At 36.8% G+C, this 21,099-nt stretch overlaps 1 protein-coding gene across 1 annotated transcript; it reads left to right on the top strand.

Annotated features, from left to right (window-relative positions):
* The first annotated feature begins 374 nt into the window (after positions 1 to 374).
* LOC139154362 (keratin, type I cytoskeletal 14-like) lies at positions 375 to 10,672 on the top strand. The gene is made up of 8 exons (XM_070728868.1): positions 375 to 973; positions 2,906 to 2,988; positions 5,133 to 5,289; positions 7,830 to 7,991; positions 8,106 to 8,231; positions 8,750 to 8,970; positions 9,350 to 9,387; positions 10,423 to 10,672. Exons 1-8 carry the CDS (start codon positions 443 to 445, stop codon positions 10,518 to 10,520), a joined length of 1,416 nt encoding a protein of 471 aa, XP_070584969.1. The 5' UTR covers positions 375 to 442; the 3' UTR covers positions 10,521 to 10,672.
* Positions 10,673 to 21,099: the final 10,427 nt, after the last annotated feature.

Below are 21,099 nucleotides of genomic sequence, written 5' to 3'. Positions count from 1 at the left end.
GTCTTCTATGTTTCTATGTTTCAAGTATAAGGGAAGAATATTCAAGACTCTTTTTTTTACATCTTTCCCATTTTTTAAAAGGTTCTCCCGGGTGAAGAACCTCTTTCTATGAATAATAGATGATGATGCATGTAGGAGGAAAAACGGAGCAGTAAAATCAAAAGAAAACCCCACCCTCTCCCAAGGCATAATCTTTATGCCAGAACATGACATCAGCATGAATAAATGCATAGAGGGAAAAAGGATAGTCCTGGAAACTGACTTTGATTCCGGCGGGGAGGGGGAGGTGATGAAATCTTGAGGGAATGCCAAATATTTGTGTGTTTAGCAACACCTCCATCCTAGATATAAGGCAGGAATTGAGAGAAAGAGCCACTGTACCTCTCAAGCTTTTAGCATTTAGCAGGGAAGTCTGTATTCTGTGGCTCCATTTTTTGGAAAAATGACCACTTCCATGAAGCAATACACTTTCTCCTCTTCCTCTAAGAAAGGGGCTTCATGCAATTTTGGTGGGGGCTCCTCCCATCTCTCCTCTGTCCCTTTGAGCGGAGGATGCAGAACTTCAAGCGTCTATGGAGGAGCTGGTGGCATATCTGTCTCTTCCTCTCGCTATTCCTCTGGGGTTGGCAATGCCCTTGGTGGCGGCTATGGGGGCAGCAACTACTGTAGCAGCTATGGTGGTGGTTTGGGCTCTGGGTATGGTGGAAATCTTGGTGGAGGGTTTGGTGGTGGTTTTAGCACTGCCTTTGGTGGCTCTGTGGCCGGTGGTGATGGCCTTTTGAGCGGAGGTGAGAAGCAAACTATGCAGAATCTCAATGATCGCTTAGCTAACTACCTGGATAAGGTGCGGGCATTAGAAGAAGCCAATACCAGTTTGGAAATTAAGATCAATGAGTGGTATCAGAAGCAGGCACCTGCTCCAGACCGTGATTACAGCCACTATTTCAGAACAATTGAAGATCTGAAGAATAAGGTATGACTCAATGCCTATTAGAGGAGAAAAAATTTCCCAGTCTGGGTGGAGGTAGGAATGAATTCTTAAGACCAGGAAAAAGAATTTGGGATTTGAAGATTCAAAACCATACTGATTAACAATCTAGAAAAAGCAAATACAACTTTTTGTTGATTGCTATCTTAATTCTCTGTCACTGCAACACAAATGAAAAAGCTTATGTTATTACAGTTCTCTGTGTACTTGTTGTGTAACTCACACCTATGTGACTTTGTCACATTGTTTCCCTGCCTCTTGCAATCCTTGTAGAAAGCTAAAATTGTCAATATGTGTTTATACTTCACAGAGAACTGTAGACTGTTTTTGCATTATTGTGGTGTTAATGTGTGCTTAAAACAATAATGACAAAAACTTCTTAGGTGCACGAATCTCTAATCGGTACACACTTTTGCAAATATATTTTGTGCCAGGTTCATCCACATTCTGTATCAATTGACCTCTGCAAGTCATATGCATTATCTAAATAAAATTTACAAATATTATAAACCAACATTGTAAATTTTATTTCCATTTATACTGTTTTGCAAAATTAACTTCAGTTCTTCTAATCATGGGGTGAGGGATGGAGTGACTAGGCCTACTATTGCAAGTATTACTAGGCCTACTATTGCAAGTATTACTATTTACTATTGCTAAAATTCATAGCTGAATATGTTAGTGAAGTGTTCCTAGAACCTGGATGAACGGATGTGTTTGAATTAAATTTTGGTGGAAATCCTTATACATTCTTAATAATATGAGATGTTTCTATGGTGGATTGTGTATGAATACTTGTACATCATTATCTAAAAAGGACAAAGGAAGATCTAATAGACATAAAATATGTATGTAATACAAAATGTAGCTCATGCCATAGAAATATGATCCATCTTGCAATTGTGAACCATGATATGAGCAAGTGACCTATGTGCCTTCAGGGTTGCTTGTCCAGGTGATCACTATCAATGGGAAAATTTAAGATCATTTTCCTTCTTCTAAACTGGCCAAGTTTAAATCAAGCAGTTCTCAGAAAGGAAGGATGTACAGTACTTAGCTATTGATCAAATAGGCAGTGGTCCTCTGTAAAGGTAGAAGATATGGATAAATGTCTTGTCTCTCATGAAATGTAGAATAAAAGTGATTGATAAGGGAGAAGAAATGGTTTGTTAATTAGATCGTTCCTAGAAAAATGGCAACAGAGTTCCAAGTAAACAGTGTTGAAGAGCAGATTGCTCTAGGATATGAATTATTTAACTCCAGTTGTCTACTGGTGGAAGTCTCCAGAAATCATTAAAAAGTTGCAAATGAAGTCTGTACCATTCTGAATAGGAGCCTGATAATGCATACCGGATGTTACTCACATGCCAAACTTAAATCCCTGAGAGCTCTTCAGGGCAGGGCAGGGCTCTGATACAGCTCACCTTTTGTATAGTCTTGTCTAATGGATTCAGACTCAAGTACTGAGTAATAATAACAATGATTTTGTATCAGGCTCAATTGAGGGATTAGCAGAACTCTTTGAACACTACATTTGCTAAACAAATAAAGATCAATATGACAAATGTATTAAACATGCCTAGTGAATAGATACTTATCCTGATGAGTATCTGCTCATATTTCTGCTTTTTTCTGTTTGCTGCTTTTATTTCATGATTGCTTTTGTCCTATATACAGTTAGGTTGGTGTCGTAAATGGTAACAGCAATGATAGAGAATCCATAGTCTTTCATACGTCATTGAACTATAATTCTCAACATGACTCACTATGATATAGCCATTGTAGCTATGTTACTGGGATTTGTAGATCAGCACCTTGAAGTTCACAGCTTCTCTGTTCCTGAGTTGGTGAATAGGATGGTAATAAGAAAACATCTTAAGATTGCTTTTTAACTTACCTTGTTTTTCCCCACCCTAGATTTTAGCAGCTTCCATTGACAATGCTGGGGCTCTCCTTCAGATTGACAATGCACGCTTGGCTGCTGATGACTTTAGAACCAAGTAAGATTTTGAGTTTTTAAAAATTCTTGCACAAATGGAAAACAATAATATCAGGCATTTTTATATACCTTGCTGAACAGATTATTATTATTATTATTATTATTATTATTATTATTATTATTATTATTATTTTAATTGGATTTGTATGCCGCCCCTCTCCGTAGACTCGGGGCGGCTAACAACAGTAATAACAACAGCATATAACAATCCATTATAGATGGAATTTTGTACCCATTAAGTAAATAAATTTTGACTTTCAGATTTAAGAGATAAAAGTTAGGTTAAAGGATGAAGAAAAATAGATCAAACCAGGCAGTGATACATTAAAATTTTTCTGGTCTCCATTGAGAATAACCAGACCTCAGCTTCATTTCATAACCCAAGGTTAGGAACATAGTTCTCACAGGTCCCAAGTCATCCCGGACTTAGAAATTCTGGATGATCCAGGAATCTCCCAAATTAATTAATATTTAAAATGTTTAATTAAAAAAGTATGGCTGCAATCTTATGAGATGCAATGCTCTTTAACTAGATCTCGAACACAAAAGTCTTGTGAGATTTCATGAGAATTTATGAGATTTTTACGTCGCTATATTAGGTTATGCAAATCTCAGGATAAAATTGTTGGAATCTCATAACACTTTGAGCAATACATTTTGTTGTTGATATTGGGTATTTAGAAATCTAATGGAATCATATTATTTTACTGAAAGAGAAGTAGATCCTTGGAACAAACTTCCAGCAGACGTGGTTGGTAAATCCACAGTAACTGAATTTAAACATGCCTGGGATAAACATATATCCATCTTAAGATAAAATTCAGGATATAGTATAAGGGCAGACTAGATGGACCATGAGGTCTTTTTCTTCCGTCAATCTTCTATGTTTCTATATACTAATGCTCAGAATCTATCAATTCCATTATATATTTCTGAGCTGAACAAACTATCCCTTGGAATTGTACCGCTCTGCTCAAAATAGTCTTCGAAGAGGGGCGGCATACAAATCAACCAACCAACCAACCAACCAACCAACCAACCAACCAACCAACCAACCAAACAAACAAACAAACAAACAAACAAACAAACAAACAAATATGTAGATATGTGTAGTTTGTGAGACAATATATTCAAAGTCATACATTTTAATCAACCTTCATGCTTTGAAGATGATTATGGATTAAATAGAACCCCTCTGATTCCCTTCCGTTCTTTCCTTTTCTGGATTTGTAAAGCCATCCAATTCAGAATACTGGATTGGAATACAGATAAAAATCAGGTTTAAGTCTATCCTCCACAATAATATGGGAGTAGTAGTGCTTCCTAAATTTCACCAATTGGCATATTTTCCCAATAGGATTTGGATCATATCATTGGTAAATTCTGTTGGTGATAGATAGCTAGACCATGAAGCACTTGACAGATAATAACTAGTAACTTGAATTCATTGTTCACTGTTCATATGTAGATCCTAAACCAGAATCGTTACATGTACATACCCAAATACTATTTCCTGGCCTGCTTGGTCCTTATATGTGATTTTCAAGAGCAACACCATGCACATTATAATAATCCATGCGCTGAAGGGCATCTGATCTGAAAAAGGTGCAATTGTTGCAGAAGATGGAACTGTATAGACAATTTCTTCACTATAGCTATTCTTCACATAGAAATGAAAGTATAGTGGTGAAAATAATTGATTAAGAGCAAATATTAAAAAAACCCAAAGATTACTTGTTAATTAAATAAAAATACAAATATTATTGGAGCTGTTTAGTACCCTGCTGAGATTCTGAAACTCTAAAATAAAATTCAGGAACTTGTGACCATCCTATGTACATTTGAACTTCTTCATCTATAAGTTAAACAGGACATGACATCTGCCATGAACTAATTTTGCATAGCTAAAGATTTGAAGTCTATGATTTAAATGAAGAAAGAAAATGATGAGACTATTATTACACAAAGGCTGATCACACATGTTTATATGTGTATAAAGTTTCATATAACAGTTTCCACAACATATTGCATTTTAATTGTTCATTTAATCATGTCTGAAAGCAATTTGTTTATTAGCTGCAAGTAACGTCAGGACTTCAAAATGGATATGTGGTTTAACAATTTGCGGAATTCTTCTATTTGCAGGTTTGAAACAGAGCAAGCTCTGCGGATGAATGTTGAAAGTGACATTAATGGGCTGCGCAGAGTCTTGGATGAACTGACCTTGTCTAGGTCAGACCTGGAAATGCAGATTGAGAATTTGAAGGAGGAATTGGCTTATCTCAAGAAGAACCATGAAGAGGTAAAACATCAAGACAGCAATAAGTTTATCCATCAGTAATGAAAGTGTAGGGATTTTGTTTGTATTCCCCCCCCCCCCCCACACACACACATATTGGTTCAGGTCATTTAACCAACTGCAAAAGGATATTTCCTATTACCAGATTCAGGATTTGACATCAGAATTCCAAATCATATTACTCCATGTTTAATACAGCTTCTGATGATATGCAAATCCTTAAGTCAGGGGTCCCCAAACTTGGCAACTTTAAGACTTGTGGACTTCAACTGCCAGCTGACGAATTCTGGGAATTGAAGTCCACAAGTCTTAAAGTTGCCAAGTTTGAAGACCTCTGACTTAAGTCACAGGCTTTAAGTTGTAATGCAGGAAGAGGCTATGGTCATAAGAAATAAACATGAGTCTATGCTAAAACTCATGTTCATATGTAAAAGCCCTAAATTCAATTCCTGGAATCTCTAAAAAAAGCAGGTGAGGAAGAAAGATTTCTGCCAAAGATTGTATGTGTCAGTGAGCTTATTCTTATATCCTTGTAACTGCAGCATAGCACAAAGGTGGGTGGTAGATTATTTTAAAATGACATCTCCTTGGGACTTTGGTCTCATTCCCACCACACAGCTGTGAATCTAAAAATCACCCTTTGCTGTTCCAGTGTTAAAGGAGTATTTTCCCCTCTTCTGACCATAGTTCCCTCTAAGCTGAGCAGTGAGCAATCGCTCACTTAAAAATCATCATCAACTCAGAGTTTTTCAAACCTGCCCAGAAGCCGAGAGGGAAAGAGTTGAGAGGGAAGGAGAGAGAGAGAGGAAGAGAGAGAAACAGATAGAAAAAAGAGAGGAAGGAAAAGAAAAAGAAAAAGAATGGGAGTAAGGAAGAGAGAAAGAAAATCAAAATCTAGTTTGAAACTAGCTCAACTATTTAAGTGGCATTTTGATATTGATAGAGTTGCCCTATTATGAGCTCACTGTTATAGACACACAGTACAGTATTTTATTTTGAAATTCTCTGAGGCAAAACAGGGTGGGTTTTTTATTTGTTTATTTGTTTGTTTGTTTGTTTATTTATTTATTTATTTATTTACTTACTTACTTACTTACTTACTTACTTACTTATTTATTTATTTATTTATTTATTTATTTATTTATTTATTTATTTAATATTTCTGTGCCGCCCAGTCCCGAAGGGACTGCCGCTCAGACACTATACTTTTCCGCCCACCCCCCCAAAAAATTAGAGGGAACACTACTTCTGACACAAAATGTCCTGTGGTGACATGATCTCTGATGCTCCCTTAACAATGTGGTTGCTAATATAATCATGGGCTGGAATTGTTCACTTGAGTCAGCTATGGTTTTTGAATACTGTTTCCAATGTAACTCCTATAGACCACTCAGGACTGTAACTATATTCCAGGGAGTCAAACAGCATAATAATGAAATAGATCATCACCATCTTCATTTTTGATATCTGGAGAGTCTGATATATTGAAACAGTCTTTCTTATATGTCATATATAAGCTCCAGAAGCAATCAGGCAGCTGGTGAATGGTGTCCCCCCCTTCTCTTGCTATACTTCTCAATCTTGATAGCTTGGACCGGGAGAAGAACTAGAGAGTAGAGGGAGATATGATTTTTCATCCTTCAGGTAGCCAGTGACAGAGATCTGATCCTTTCTTACTTTATTAGATCCCATCCCCCCCACCAAAAAATTAATTATGTTGGAGAGACTTATTAATGGTGAGGAAAATCATTCAGTAAATACCAAAGAAACCAGTTTGGTGCTGCAGTTAAAGCATTAAATTAGAAACTGAAAGACTGAGGACTCTAATCCCACAAGGGGGAATTTAGGCACAAAGTCAACTGAATATGAAGGCTCAAATTGGAGGACTCATGTTCTATGCTTAAACAGCAAGAGTTTCTCAATGAACCATATTTTTTAAAAAAATACTGTACACTGCTTTGCTCTTTGATTTTTGGTGGGTTTTCTTTTTTGAATTTGGTTTTGCTGAACCAAATAAAAATTCTTAGAGTAAAGAAATTAAACTGACACATTTAAAAAAGTCCTTAAAATATCTACTTCAGGAGAAGGCAATACATATTAGACAGGAAGGCCGAATAATACAGCTTCCTATGATTTTTTTGTGTAGAAATATATTGGTGGGTTTTCTTTTTTGAATTTGGTTTTGCTGAACCAAATAAAAATTCTTCAAGTAAAGAAATTAAACTGACACTTTAAAAAAAGTGCTTAAAGTATCTACTGCAGGAGAAGGCAATACATATTAGACAGGAAGGCTGAATAATACAGCTTCCTATGATTTTTTTGTGTAGAAATATATTGGTGGGTTTTCTTTTTTGAATTTGATTTTGCTGAACCAAATAAAAATTCTTGGAGTAAAGAAATTAAACTGACACTTTAAAAAAGTGCTTAAAATATCTACTTCAGGAGAAGGCAATACCTATTAGACAGGAAGGCTGAATAATACAGCTTCCTATGATTTTTTTGTGTAGAAATATATATGAATGATAACTATTTTCCTTCCACAGGAAATGAAAGCTTTCGGAAAGCAAGTTGGTGGAGAAATCACTGTGGAAATGGATGCTGCTCCTGGTGTGGACCTGACAAAGATCCTGGGACAGATGCGTGAACAGTATGAGACTTTGGCGGAGAAGAATCGTAGAGATGCTGAGCAGTGGTTCTTCAGCAAGGTGTGCTTTAAAAATAAAATCAGAGGGTCTTTATAGAACACAAGCCATATATTCCCCAAAAGGTGCTTCTTAGTGCTCTCACAATAAGTCTTCTCTCTCTCTTTTGCCTTGTAGACTGAAGAACTAAATCGGGAAGTTGCCACAAATACAGTACAGCTGCAGACAAGCAAGTCGGAGATCGTGGATCTGAGACGTACTATTCAAAGTTTAGAGATAGATCTTCAGGCTCAACTCAGCATGGTATGGGAACACTTAAAGTTTAGTGACATTTTCTCCCTGTGCAATGTGTGATGTAATTTTGGTTATTTCAATGATGGGAGTGGATAGCTTAAAACATCCAGACTATCTTCTCTGGCTAACATGTTCTATGCAATGACAAATGAAATTAAACAAAACAAGACAAAACACCTGTTATTGAAACAAAAGAGATATGCAGAATCTAATCCACAAAAGTTTAATCATCCTAATTAAGCTTAGACCTATTAAGAGTAGAAGCACAGGTTTTTCTTCTGCCTTCAAGATCAGTGGAAGGAATGTCTTTCCTCTGCTGAAGTTACCTGGTCCGATCTGAACCAGAATTCTTTATTTTCTAGTCATCTGCCAGAGAATGTAGAACTTAAACCAGACTTGTTTTTTCTTTTTTAAATGTATGAGACACTTGAATTTTCTTCGTATCTGAAATAGTTCATGTTATTTGGGATAGCATTAAATATCTCTTGAACCCAACTCACATTCCTCCTGCTCTTCCCTTTCCCCAGAAATCAGCCCTGGAAGGCACACTGGTGGACACAGAAAATCGTTACGGTACTCAGCTTTGCCACATCCAGACTATGATCACCAATGTGGAGCAGGAATTGGCCAGCCTGAGATGTGATATGGAGCGCCAGAACCATGAGCACAAAGTTCTCCTTGATGTCAAGACACGGCTGGAACAGGAGATTGCCACCTACCGCCGTCTGCTGGAAGGAGAGGAAGCCCAGTACGTAAAAGAGAATGGGTGGAGGTGGAGTGGGGTGGGGTTTGACAGAGGTGGCTGGATTGGGAGGAGAAACCAAGAGAAGTGATCCAAAATGACATATATGGAATGAACGCTTTTTAGATGGAAACTTATTTATTCCATGTTTCCATCTTTAATATTTATACTATTTCTAAGTAAACAATTTTTCCAGAAATCTTGAACTCATTTCTTAAGAAAATCTATCTATTGGTCGCCTAATCATTATTTTTACATATTGCAAAAAATTGCTTTACATAAATATTTTATTATAATAGCATCTAATAATGTTTTTAGTAGACTATTCTATTTAAACTATTCAGGGTTTCTAATTCTAATACACGCAATTCTGTATTTCTTACAGCATCTCCTCGCAATTCAATGCCAGACCTGGCAAAGAAGGTAAGAATGGAATTCAAATAAACATTCATTTAATTGTATCCTAATTTTCATTCATTTATTGCTGTCTAGATTGGACTAGATTGTAATTCCCTTGATCAATAGGTCATATTAAATTGGAGTTCATGGGAATTGTAGTTTAATACATCTGGAGAATTTCAGATTGTGAAAACTTTCTGTGCATACCTATCAAGGAATGAAGCCATTGAATAGAGAAATGTAATGTCAAAAAAATAATTGGGGAATCAGTGATAAACCCAACTCTTGATATTTATTTTTAAAATCAAAATATTGCCCTTCTAAAATAGCAAGTAAGAAGGTAAATTGATTCTTTTATACATACCTTCTATCTTTTCTGTAATTCAGAACTGATTGTATATAAATACTTGCTAGCTAAATAAGTCAGAAGATATTTCAAGAAAACTAAGTATGCTAATTTGAGTGACATACTGCTAATTATAATATTCCATGATCGTGAATGCATTGCAGGCTGTTCAAACTTAAGATTCAATCTCACACATTCTTTTTAAGGAATAAACATATTTTTGAATGAACATGTGTGGTACTGTAGTAGTTTTAGCCTGTTCCTATTACTAAGAACTCCCCTGTAATATTACAATCTTCCCCAAATTAGTGTCTTTCTGACACAATGCTACTGCAATTCCCAAACTTTCTTAGTATCATAATGATAGTACTGTTAATTCTGGGATTCAAAGTCCTAACAGAAAAGCACTCAGTTAGGGAATTGAATCAAAGCAGTCTATCCCCCCCCCCCTTCAAATTATATACTGTAACAGAACTATTGTTAGTTCAGGAAAATTGTGGGATTTGGAAGCAGCAACTCTTTCTGATTCTCTACATATGTGAAGCATAGAAAGCAAGGAAAAACTTTAAGAACAATCTCCTAATTAATTGAAGGTGCAAACAGAAGCTTCTTGACAGTTTCAGTAATTTCATGTCCTTATAGGCTGATGTCAATGAATGTCCCTTAGTATTTACCTGAAGAAAATGTGACCTTAATGCCTGTTTATCTTGCAGTACCAAAAACAACTCGCCAAGTCCGCATGGTTGTTGAGGAGCTTGAAGATGGAAAAGTAATTTCTTCACGTGAGCAAATCCAAAAGAATTCATACTGAAAGGGATTCTACATACTCCAAGACATATCTGAAAAAGTAGTTGTAGTGCATTTTGCAGTCTGTAGTCTGTAGTTTGTATGTCTGGATCAAAAAGGGAACAAAATGGTACAATTATCTGGATTTTTCAACAATAAATTTGTATGTCAGCAACTGATTTATTTTATCAACTTTATTTGCCGTCCATCTCATGGTTCAAGGGTGAATCATAATAAAACCACTGTTTTTCTGCTTGTGCAAAACACAGGTTCTTGCCATGGGATACAATTATCCAGAGAGTATAACCCATGTTAAAAATTGGATTAAATGACTTCAGGGAGGTTTTCCTAAATTAGCTTACTTTCTCTTCTGGGTCCATTGTCCAACCAGTTGCCATCTTCATCTGATTAAATTTGTGTATACAAATGTTTGGGACACATAGACAATGCTGTTTTACATTCTCATCATTATCTCTGCTTCAAGAGAATGTTGATGTAAGTTGAAAACTGGGATAATCAGGTCTGCCTAAATTTTAGTAAAAGGAACCAAGAGTAAAAACAGGATTCAGGCAGTGACATTGTCAGCAGGTCCAAATTATGCCAATTTCTGAACTTGGCCTCAAGCCTCATCAGTGGTAAAATTCTGATTTATATTCAGCAGAACACCTATATTTCCAGTAAACTCAAAGAGTTGTGTCCTTGTAGAGATGAGTCACATTCTCTGTTTCGATCTCCAACAATAAACATACTTCATTCCTTGAAAAAGAGGTTAAGCAAGTGTGAAAACATTGCTCTGTCTTTCCTTCTAGAAGTTCCTAAAATTTTGGACAGTTCTCTGTAACTGAACTAGCGAGATAGTTCAGTCATGAAACACACCCAGAAGAATTAGCAAGGTCTTTATTTTAAGGTTTGTGCAAAACATCTGTCCTTATTTTCCTAGAAAATTTAAGAGGGTTTATTGTGAGATGTTTGACATACCCTCATTCTTTCTGCAAACTCAGTTGGCTCTTATTTGTTTCCTATTCTGTGGATCTTCCTCCTATCTCCCAATATCACCAACACATACATGATATTGTACATCCCCACCTGTAGTGGGTTCTAAAACCCATTGCTATTGATTCACGTATGGGTGACACTTCTATGCATGTGCAGAAGTATCCTTAGTGGGTGGGTGGAGCCTCAGAGAACCGGGTTGAATTGGGAGCAACCCACCACTGAGCCCCACATTAATGTATTTTGTTGTTGTTGATAGTTGCAAAGTCCTGTACGATTCATCACGACCCTATGGACAACATCTGTCCAGGCCTTCCTGTCCTCTCCGGGAGTCCATTTAAGCTCACCCATCCTACTTCAGTGACTCTATCCAACCACTTCATTCTCTGTCGTCCCCTTCTTCTTTTGCCCTCAATCGTTCCCCACATTAGGCTCTTCTCCAGTGAGTCCTTCCCTCTCATTAGGTGGCCAAAGTATTTGAGTTTCATCTTCAGGATCTGGCCTTCTAAAGAGCAGTCAGGGTTGAGCTCCTGTAGGTCTGGCTGGTTCATCTTGCATTCCAAGGGACTCACAAGAGTCTTCTCCAGCACCATAGTTCAAAGGCCTCAATTCTTTTGTGCTCAGCCTTTTTTTATGGTCTAACTTTCACAGTCATACATTGTAACTGAGAAAACCATAGTCTTAACTATATGCACTTTTGTTGGCAGGGTGACTGTATTTATACTGTATTTACTAAAAAATAAAAGGCACACCCATTCTGCATAGAGGTGGGGGGGGGGAGGAGGACACGAAGATTAGCATTTTCTTTCCTTTAATAATTTTTTAAAATCTGTTTTCAACAGATAAACATAAAACCAAAATGACCAATTTTGCCATAAGCAAAAACGAAAGAAAAAAATATCCCAGAAGTAAACACATTTAAATAAAAGAAGGTACTTATTGATTTATTTCAGAATCTGTTGCCACACAAATGTTTGTATGCTGAACAGACGTGCAAAGTGGGAGCAGGCAGCACATACAGTTTAAAGAAATAAATAATGCATACTTCAATTTTTTGGGATAGAAGTAAAATTCACAGCAAATTTTAATGACTTTGATATGCTCAAAACACAGCAGAAAAAACACATGTTAAGAGAAGACTTATCACTACATACCTAATAGCTTAGTTTTGAGTAGAAATAATTAAACAGTAATATGACATAAATTTTCTTACATAAAAAGGAAGATAATTTAGCCTTTGTTTCCAGAGTTAGTATAATGTTTTCAAACTTGATATTGGTAGGATGTGTGGACTTCAACTCCCAGAATTCCCCAGCCACCATACATTAATAGGAGCCTTGGTGGTTCAGTTGTAGAATTGTCAGCGGCCATGCCGGTGGTTTGGGCTCAATTCCCAGCTAATGCAACATCATTTTTCTGACTGAGCCATCCCCAAGCCGCCAGAGCCCAGTGAATCACCCATTGCCCAGCAACTGACTGAGTCCCCCCATCCCCAGGCCCAATGAACTGATAAACACAGAGTCCTAAATATCCTGGATCTTGAAAGCTTAGAACTGCGGCGCCTAAAACAAGATTTAAGTATTGCCCACAAAATCATTCGCTGTAATGTCCTTCCGGTCAACGACTACTTCAGCTTCAACCGCAACAACACAAGAGCATGCAACAGCTTCAAACTCAATGTTAATCGCTCCAAACCTGACTGTAAAAAATATGACTTTAACAATCGAGTCGTCGAAGCGTGGAACTCATTACCTGACTCAATAGTGTCAACCCCCAACATTTCTCCCTCAGACTCTCCTCGATTGACCTCTCCAGGTTCCTAAGAGGCCAGTAAGGGGCGTACATAAGTGCACTGATGTGCCTTTCATCCCCTGTCCAATTGTCTTTCCTTTCCATTTTATCATATATATTCTTTCCTCCCCACCTACTTCTCTTCCTCTTCACTTCCTATCTTTTATATATCACTTAATGTCTATTCCCTTTCATATGTATTGTATATTGGACAAAGAATAAATAAATAAATAAATAAATAAATAAATAAATAAATAAATAAATAAATAAATAAATAAATAAATAAATAAATAAATAAATACCCTAAATAACCTGCTCACACTAGGAGGGGGCTACTCCCCACACACTACAAAATTATCCAGTAGCTGCTACAACAGAAACACACATCTCTAGACCCCACCGGTAAATAAACAGATCACGTGACCCAAAGAAAAGAGAGAGAAGGGAAGGGAACAGAACAGAACAAAACAAAACAAACATCTGATCAAGAAAGTGAAGTGGGCAAACATCTAGCCAAACATCTAGCCACATTGTGGGAAATTGAGATAGGGAAAAAGTAAATAAAGTAAGTAAATAGTTGTCCGAAAAGTGGAGGAGGGAACTAGAGGGGCAGCCACACTGGACCAAATACTCACAAACAGAGAAGAAGTGATAGTAGGAGTCAAAATGGATGGAGCCCTGTGTGAGAACAACCACACTATTCTCAAGTTCAATATAATGCTAACACAAATAATTAAAACCAACAACACCAAAGTCCCAGATTTAAGAAAAGTGGACTTCAGCCAACTCAGAGAAAACCTGAGAGAGGTCTCTTGGACAAAAGCCCTAAAGGGTAAAACCACGCAAGAAACTATGATCATAAAAGCCCAAAACAATGCTAACCCAATAAAAAAGAAATACTTGAAATTCAAAAAGAAACCAGCATGACTGCACAAAGACCTTCCAAACTGAACAAAAAAAGAAGATAAACACAAAAAATGGAAAGAAGGGCACATAACCAAGGCACAGTACCAACAGACAGCCAGAATCTACAAAGAAAAAAATCAGGACAGCAAAGTCCCAGTATGAACTAAGCCTAGCAACAACACTGAAAGACAATAAAAAAAGTTTCTTCCAGTACATAAACAGCCAAAAAAAAACCCAAAACCCCCCACCAAAGAAACAGTTGGTCCATTAAAAAAAGAAGATGGCAAAGAAGTAAGAGAACAGGGAAAAAGCAGAACTGATCAACACTTTCTTCATGTCTGTCTTCACTCACAAAGAAACTGCAAAACAACAAACCTGCAACGCAGCTGCAGAAATCAAAACTGGAGCAAAACTCCACTTTAATAAAAGCACAGTAAGAGACCACCTATTGGAACTCAATAAGTACAAATCACCAGGGCCACATGGACTACATCCCAGAGTCTTAAAGGAGCTAGCAAATGTCATCGCTGAACCTCTCGATCACATCTTCCAAAAATACTAGATCACAGGAGAACTACCAGATGATTAGAAATGAGCTGACTTGGTCCCCATTTACAAAAAAGGCAAAAAAACAGATCCAGAAAATTATAGACCAATCAGCCTAATGTCTATTCCTGGGAAAATACTAGAAAAAATAATCAATGTAATAACCACCTGCCAACACAAGTTGGTCAGGAGCAAATCATGCTAAACCAAGCTCATCTCATTCTTCAACACTGTGACCAAATAAATCTATAAGAGAGACATAGTGGGCTTAATATACCTGGACCTTAGCAAAGCATTTGACAAGATAGACCACAATCTACTACTCTGCAAAGTAAAGAAATGTAGGACAGGCAGTAAAACAACAAGATGGATTGAAAACTGGCTGACTAACTGCATCCAATCAGTAGTCCTTAATGGGTCTATGTCAACATGGAAAGAAGTAAGCAGCAGGGTACCACAAGGATCAGTCCTTGGCCCAGTACTCTTTAACATGTTTATCAACAACATAGATGAGGGAATAGAGGGGGAATTAATTAAATTTGGAGATGACACCAAGCTGCTGGAGTGGCCAATACCCCAGAGGATAGGTTGAGAATATAGAAAGATCTTGACAGACCTATAAAGTGATCCAAGAAAACAAAATGAAGTTCAACAGAGAGAAAAGTAAAATCCTAAAAGTAACAAGTAAAAACCTAAAACATACATAAAAATTGGGTGGAACCACACTCAACACAAGTGAGTTTGACAGAGATAAATAAATAAAGGGAAATATTTCTTCAGCCAGAGTGTCGTTGGTTTATGGAATTCACTTCCAGAAGAGATTGTGACAACTGTCAACCTTGATAGCTTCAAGGAAGGATTAGGCAGATTCATGAATGCCAAGTGTATCCGTAGTTATTGAAACGGATGTCCATGTGCCACCTCTATGTTGGTTGAGGCAGGCAGGATTTCCTTGAGTACCATTTGTTGGGGGTCAAGGGAAAGGGAGGATTTTGCCTTCTCTTTCTGCTCAAGATCCCCACGTACAATTGGTGGGCCACTGTGTCACACAGAATGCTGGACTCGATGGGCTTTGGACTGATTCAGCATGGCTCTTCTTATGTTCTTTTGTTTTTAGAGATCTAGAACTCTTGGTGGACAACCAACTAAATATGAACCAGCAATGTGCAGTGGTGGCAAAAAAGCCAACACATTCTTGAGCTGCATCAACAGAATGATACAATTTAGGACCAGGGAGGTAATAATACCACACTATAAGGCCCTGGTCAGACCATATCTGGAGTACTGTATTCAATTTTGGGCTCCACACTATTTACATTTACAAAAAAGGCAAAAAAAAACAGATCCAGGAAATTATAGACCGATTAGCCTAACGTCTATACCTGGGAAAATACAAGAAAAAATTATCAAGAAACAGATCTACTGCCATCTTGAGACAAATACATAATTAAGGCAGAGTACCAACAGACAGCCAGAATCTGCAAAGGAAAAATACGGACAGCAAAGGACCAGTATGAACAAGCCTAGCAACAAAACTGAAAGCCAATAAGAAAAGTTTCTTTCAGCACATAAACCGCAAAAAACAAAACAAAAGACCAAAGAATCAGTTGGTCCACTAAAAAAAGATAATAGCAAAGAAGTAAGAGAACAGAGAAAAAGCAAAACTACTCAACACATTCTTCATGTTTGTCTTCACTCACAAAGGAACTGCAAAACAAAAAAATCTACAATGCAGCTGCAGAAATCAAAACTGGAACAAAACTCCACTTTAGTAAAAGCACAGTAAGAGACCACCTGTTGGAACTCAATGAGTACAAATCACCAGGACCAGAGTTCTAAAGGAACTAGCAAATGTCATCGCCAAACCTCTCGATCACATCTTCCAAAAATACTTTATCATGTGAGAACTATCAGATGATTAGAAATGAGCTGACATGGTCCCCATTTACAAAAAAGGCAAAAAAACAGATCCAGAAAATTATAGACCAATCAGCCTAACGCCTATTCCTGGGAAAATACAAGAAAAAATAATCAAGAAACAGTTCTGCTACCACCTTGAGACAAACAACGTAATAACCACCTGCCAACACAAGTTGGTCAGGAACAAATCATGCTAAACCAAGCTCATCTCATTTTTCAACACTGTGACCAAATCAATTGACAAGAGAAACACAATGGACTTAATATACTTGGACCTTAGCAAAGCATTCGACAAGATGGACCACAATCTACTATTCTGCAAAGTAAAGAAATGTAGGATAGTCTGTAACACAACAAGATGGATTGAAAACTGGCTGGCTAACTGCATCCAATGAGTAGTCCTTAATGGGTCCATGTCAACATGGAAAGAAGTAAGCAGCGGGGTACCACAAGGATCAGTCCTTGGCCCAGTACTCTTTAACATGTTTATCAACAACATAGATGAGGGAATAGAGGGGGAATTAATTAAATTTGGAGATGACACCAAGGTGGTGGGAGTGGCCAATACCCCAGAGGATAGGCTGAGAATACAGAAAGATCTTGACAGACCTATAAAGTGAGCCAAGAAAACAAAATGAAGTTCAACAGAGAGAAAAGTAAAATCCTAAAAGTAAAAAGTAAAAACCTAAAACATACATAAAAATTGGGTGAAACCACACTCAACTCAAGTGAGTTTGACAGAGATAAATAAATTAAGGGAAATAAAATAAAATTAATGAGAGAAGTTACATTTGATTAATGTAATCAAATTAGATTAATCTGCGGGGAGGGGCGGCATACAAATCTAAATAAATAAATAAATAAATAAATAAATTTATGCCCCCAATACAAAACAGAAAGAATTCTGCAAGAAAATACATGAAAAATTAACAACATTGGGACATAACAATACATGTATAGTTGGTTACTACAATGGGGTAGTAGATATAAATAAAGACTATACAAAAGGGAAAAGAAAAGGCACAAGAAGAAGCCCATTGCCAAATATTTTTAAAGACATGGTGGAAGAACTAAAACTAATAGACTTAAGGAGAATCCTACATCCAAAAGAGAAACAATACACATTTTATTCCGTGCCTCATAAATCATATTCAAGAATTGATATGATTTGAGCTAATAATGAAATGTCACAAAGCATAGAATGTGTAGAGATAGACACCAATACTTGGGCAGATCACAATCCTTTGACTGTGTCCTGGAAAGGGACCAAAATTAAAAATGGAGGGTGGAAACTTACCCCAAACATATTACAGGAGGAGGGATATATAGGAAAAACCATAAAAGAAATTGAACAATTTTCAGTAGAAAATCAAAAACAATCAACAACACTGCAAAACTTATGGGACGTTCTTAAAGCCTACATCAGAGATACTACTATAGCCTATACAATCGGGAAAAATAAAAAGAAATTGCAGAGATGAAACTAATTAACTAAAAATATAAAACAATTAGAAACTAAACTTCACAAATTTCCAGAAGAGAAAATATATGAATCATTAATGAGTTCAAAACATCAATTAAATCTATTAGATCAACAGGAGTATTACCGCAAAATTCAATTCAATTCAATTCAATTTATTGGATTTATATGCCGCCCCTCTCCGAAAACTTGGGGCGGCTAACAACAGTCATGAACAATATACATGAACAATATACAGTAAAAATCCAATACTAAAAACTAACTTAAAACCCCTTAATGTATAAAACCAGCATACGTACAAACATACCATACATACAGTTGTATCAGCCTAGGGGGAGAAGAAGTCTTAATTCCCCCATGCCTGGCGGCAGAGGTGGGTTTTGAGTAGCTTACGAAAGGCAAGGAGGGTAATTAAATTGGCTAAACAGAAATATTTTGAAAATGCAAATAAACTGGGCAGATGGTTGACATAAAATTAGAAAAGAAAAAGAGAACAAAGTAATACATACCACCTTTTCCCATGAATATTGAAAGCTACTTAGAAAGTGGTTACAAGAAATAACCAATGTAGAAATTGAATGTACATCAGAGTTCTGTCTATTAGGCATTATTAGAAATTTGTATGAGAAAAATGTTAAGTATTTGATGTTACACATTAAAACAGCTGCAAGAATAGCCTACACAAAAAAATAGAAAAATCCACAGATCCCCGGGGACAAGGAGATAATTGGGAAAATCTATGAATATGCAGAAATGGACCATTTGACTATGGAACAGAACAATCAAAAGGACTCAGATTACTATGCTACTTGGATGAACTGGTACAATTGGATACAAAAAACACCCACAAATCAACAATAAGTGATAGAATGTCATAAATGTACAAATGTAAAAATGCATAATATATCAATGTAATGTAAATATATGGATGTTAACTCACCTGAAAGTATTAGAAAGTATTATGTAAAAATCAAAAATCAATAAAAATATTTTTTTTAAAAACCAAAAAGTAACATCAGAGTCATTGCCATTGAAAAGCTATACAAGGCATTTATATCAGTGAATTAAGAAGAAGTTAGATACAAAGGCTCTATATTTATTTTTATTTATTAAAAGATTTATATAACTTCCCATTATGTGTCAAACTATGGGTGGCTCTCAGTGTTGGATTGTAAATAATTTTGCTACTGGTTAGCGTGCATACACAGAAGTGTGCCAGGTGAGTGGCGGAGCCTCCCACTGCCAGCGCTACCAGTTCTAAGAACAGGTCCAAATTGGGAGCAACCCACCGTCGGTGGTTCTTAATAGAACAGAACAAACAAAATACAGTAAGACCTCACCTATCGCTGGTGTTACGTTCCAGACCCGGCCGCGATAGGTGAAATCCGCGATGGGAAATTTATTGACTGATAGTACTTATTTAAGTATTTATATTGTAATTGTTTGGTAAGTTTTCATTGTTTTAAGTGTTTATAAACCCTTCCCACACAGTATTTATTTTAGATACAGTATTTAAATACAGTATTTACAATTTTAGATATTTTTTTTTTGAAAAACCTGCCGATCGAGTTCCGCGGGCTGTTTAAATCTGCCGATCGACTTCCTCAGAAACCCGCGAACCAGCAAAGATCCGTGAATGATTTTTCTCATTAATATTTCTTGAAAACCCACGATGAAGTGAAGCCGCAGTAGGTGAAGCGCGATATAGCGAGGGACTACTGTACTTGATTTGGCCAAGTATTAATATTAGACACTTAAGGAATTTGTTTCTGGTGCATATGCACCAGTTCTCAGAGTATAGGCAAAAAACCAGCCTAATAATAATAATAATTACTATATCACTAATATACTAAGAAATAGTAGAATAGGAGGACTCCTCCTAAAATCCATTCTCATCTCTACAGTTTTAAGCCTGTTCAGCTCCAGATTATTCCAGCTGCATCACAGGCCAGTGGTTCAACCTCGCATCTGTATACAGACTCATCACCATCTCAGAATGAGACCAATGACTATTTAATCAACTGAAAACTTCAGTACTTTAAAAGAAAGATCCTTAGAGATGCAATCATTGGGATAAAGTGAAAAGAATAATCAAAAAAGCACAAAGCCCTGGGGTTGAGGACGCATGTGTTACTTTTTTGGGTATTCTATATCCTCCCCCCCACCAAACTTCACTTGTTTTTATTTTTCAGAAACAACATCAGTTAAAAGCAATATAACATCAGTAAAACAGCACAAATTTATTAAAACCATAAATATTAAAAAATGACACTAAAGCAGTGGTTCTCAACCTGGGGGTCGGGACCCCTTTGGGGGTCGAACGACTTTCACAGGGGTCACCTAAGACCAAGGGAAAAGACAAAATCTCCCATGGTGTTAGGAACTAAAGCTTCTATTGTAACGCCTTGGAACATATTTTTACAATCTGACCAATCAGGTGTTTACAGTGGGGGTGTCCCTCTGAGCCTTCCTGCCAATCAGCTTAAAGCTCTGTTGGGAGAATAGACACTAGACATGTGGTTGGGGGTCGCCACAACATGAGGAACTGTATTAAGGAGTCACAGTATTAGAAAGGTTGAGAACCATTGCACTAAAGTTAAATTTCTAACCTTTTCATTAAATCCTTTTGTCTACCTTAGCCTATACCTGTGCTTGGGGGAAAGATCAGATCTTAAGTGTTTTTTGGAAGACTAGAAGAGCAGTGGTCTGTCAAATTTTAAGGGGAATGAAGTTAGATTACAATATACATGAAAATGCAGGTATGTTGCCTGTTAGACAGGAATGCAGTAATCCAGCTATAGAGGGATCCTGAGATGCCATACGATTTGAGTTTTTAAAGTAGTTTGTCATGGACCACTGAATCAAAGGCTTTGGAGAAGTCAATATAAATTGCATCTATAGATTTTCCTTGATCAAGATGAGTTGTCCATATGTTTTTGCAGTGAAGGAGCTGTAGATTGCAGGATAG

The sequence above is a fragment of the Erythrolamprus reginae genome, chromosome Z (assembly GCF_031021105.1).
Source record: "Erythrolamprus reginae isolate rEryReg1 chromosome Z, rEryReg1.hap1, whole genome shotgun sequence".
NCBI lineage: Eukaryota > Metazoa > Chordata > Lepidosauria > Squamata > Dipsadidae > Erythrolamprus > Erythrolamprus reginae.
Note: the sequence above shows the minus strand (reverse complement) of the source record. Positions and strands in the feature narration are given on the sequence as shown.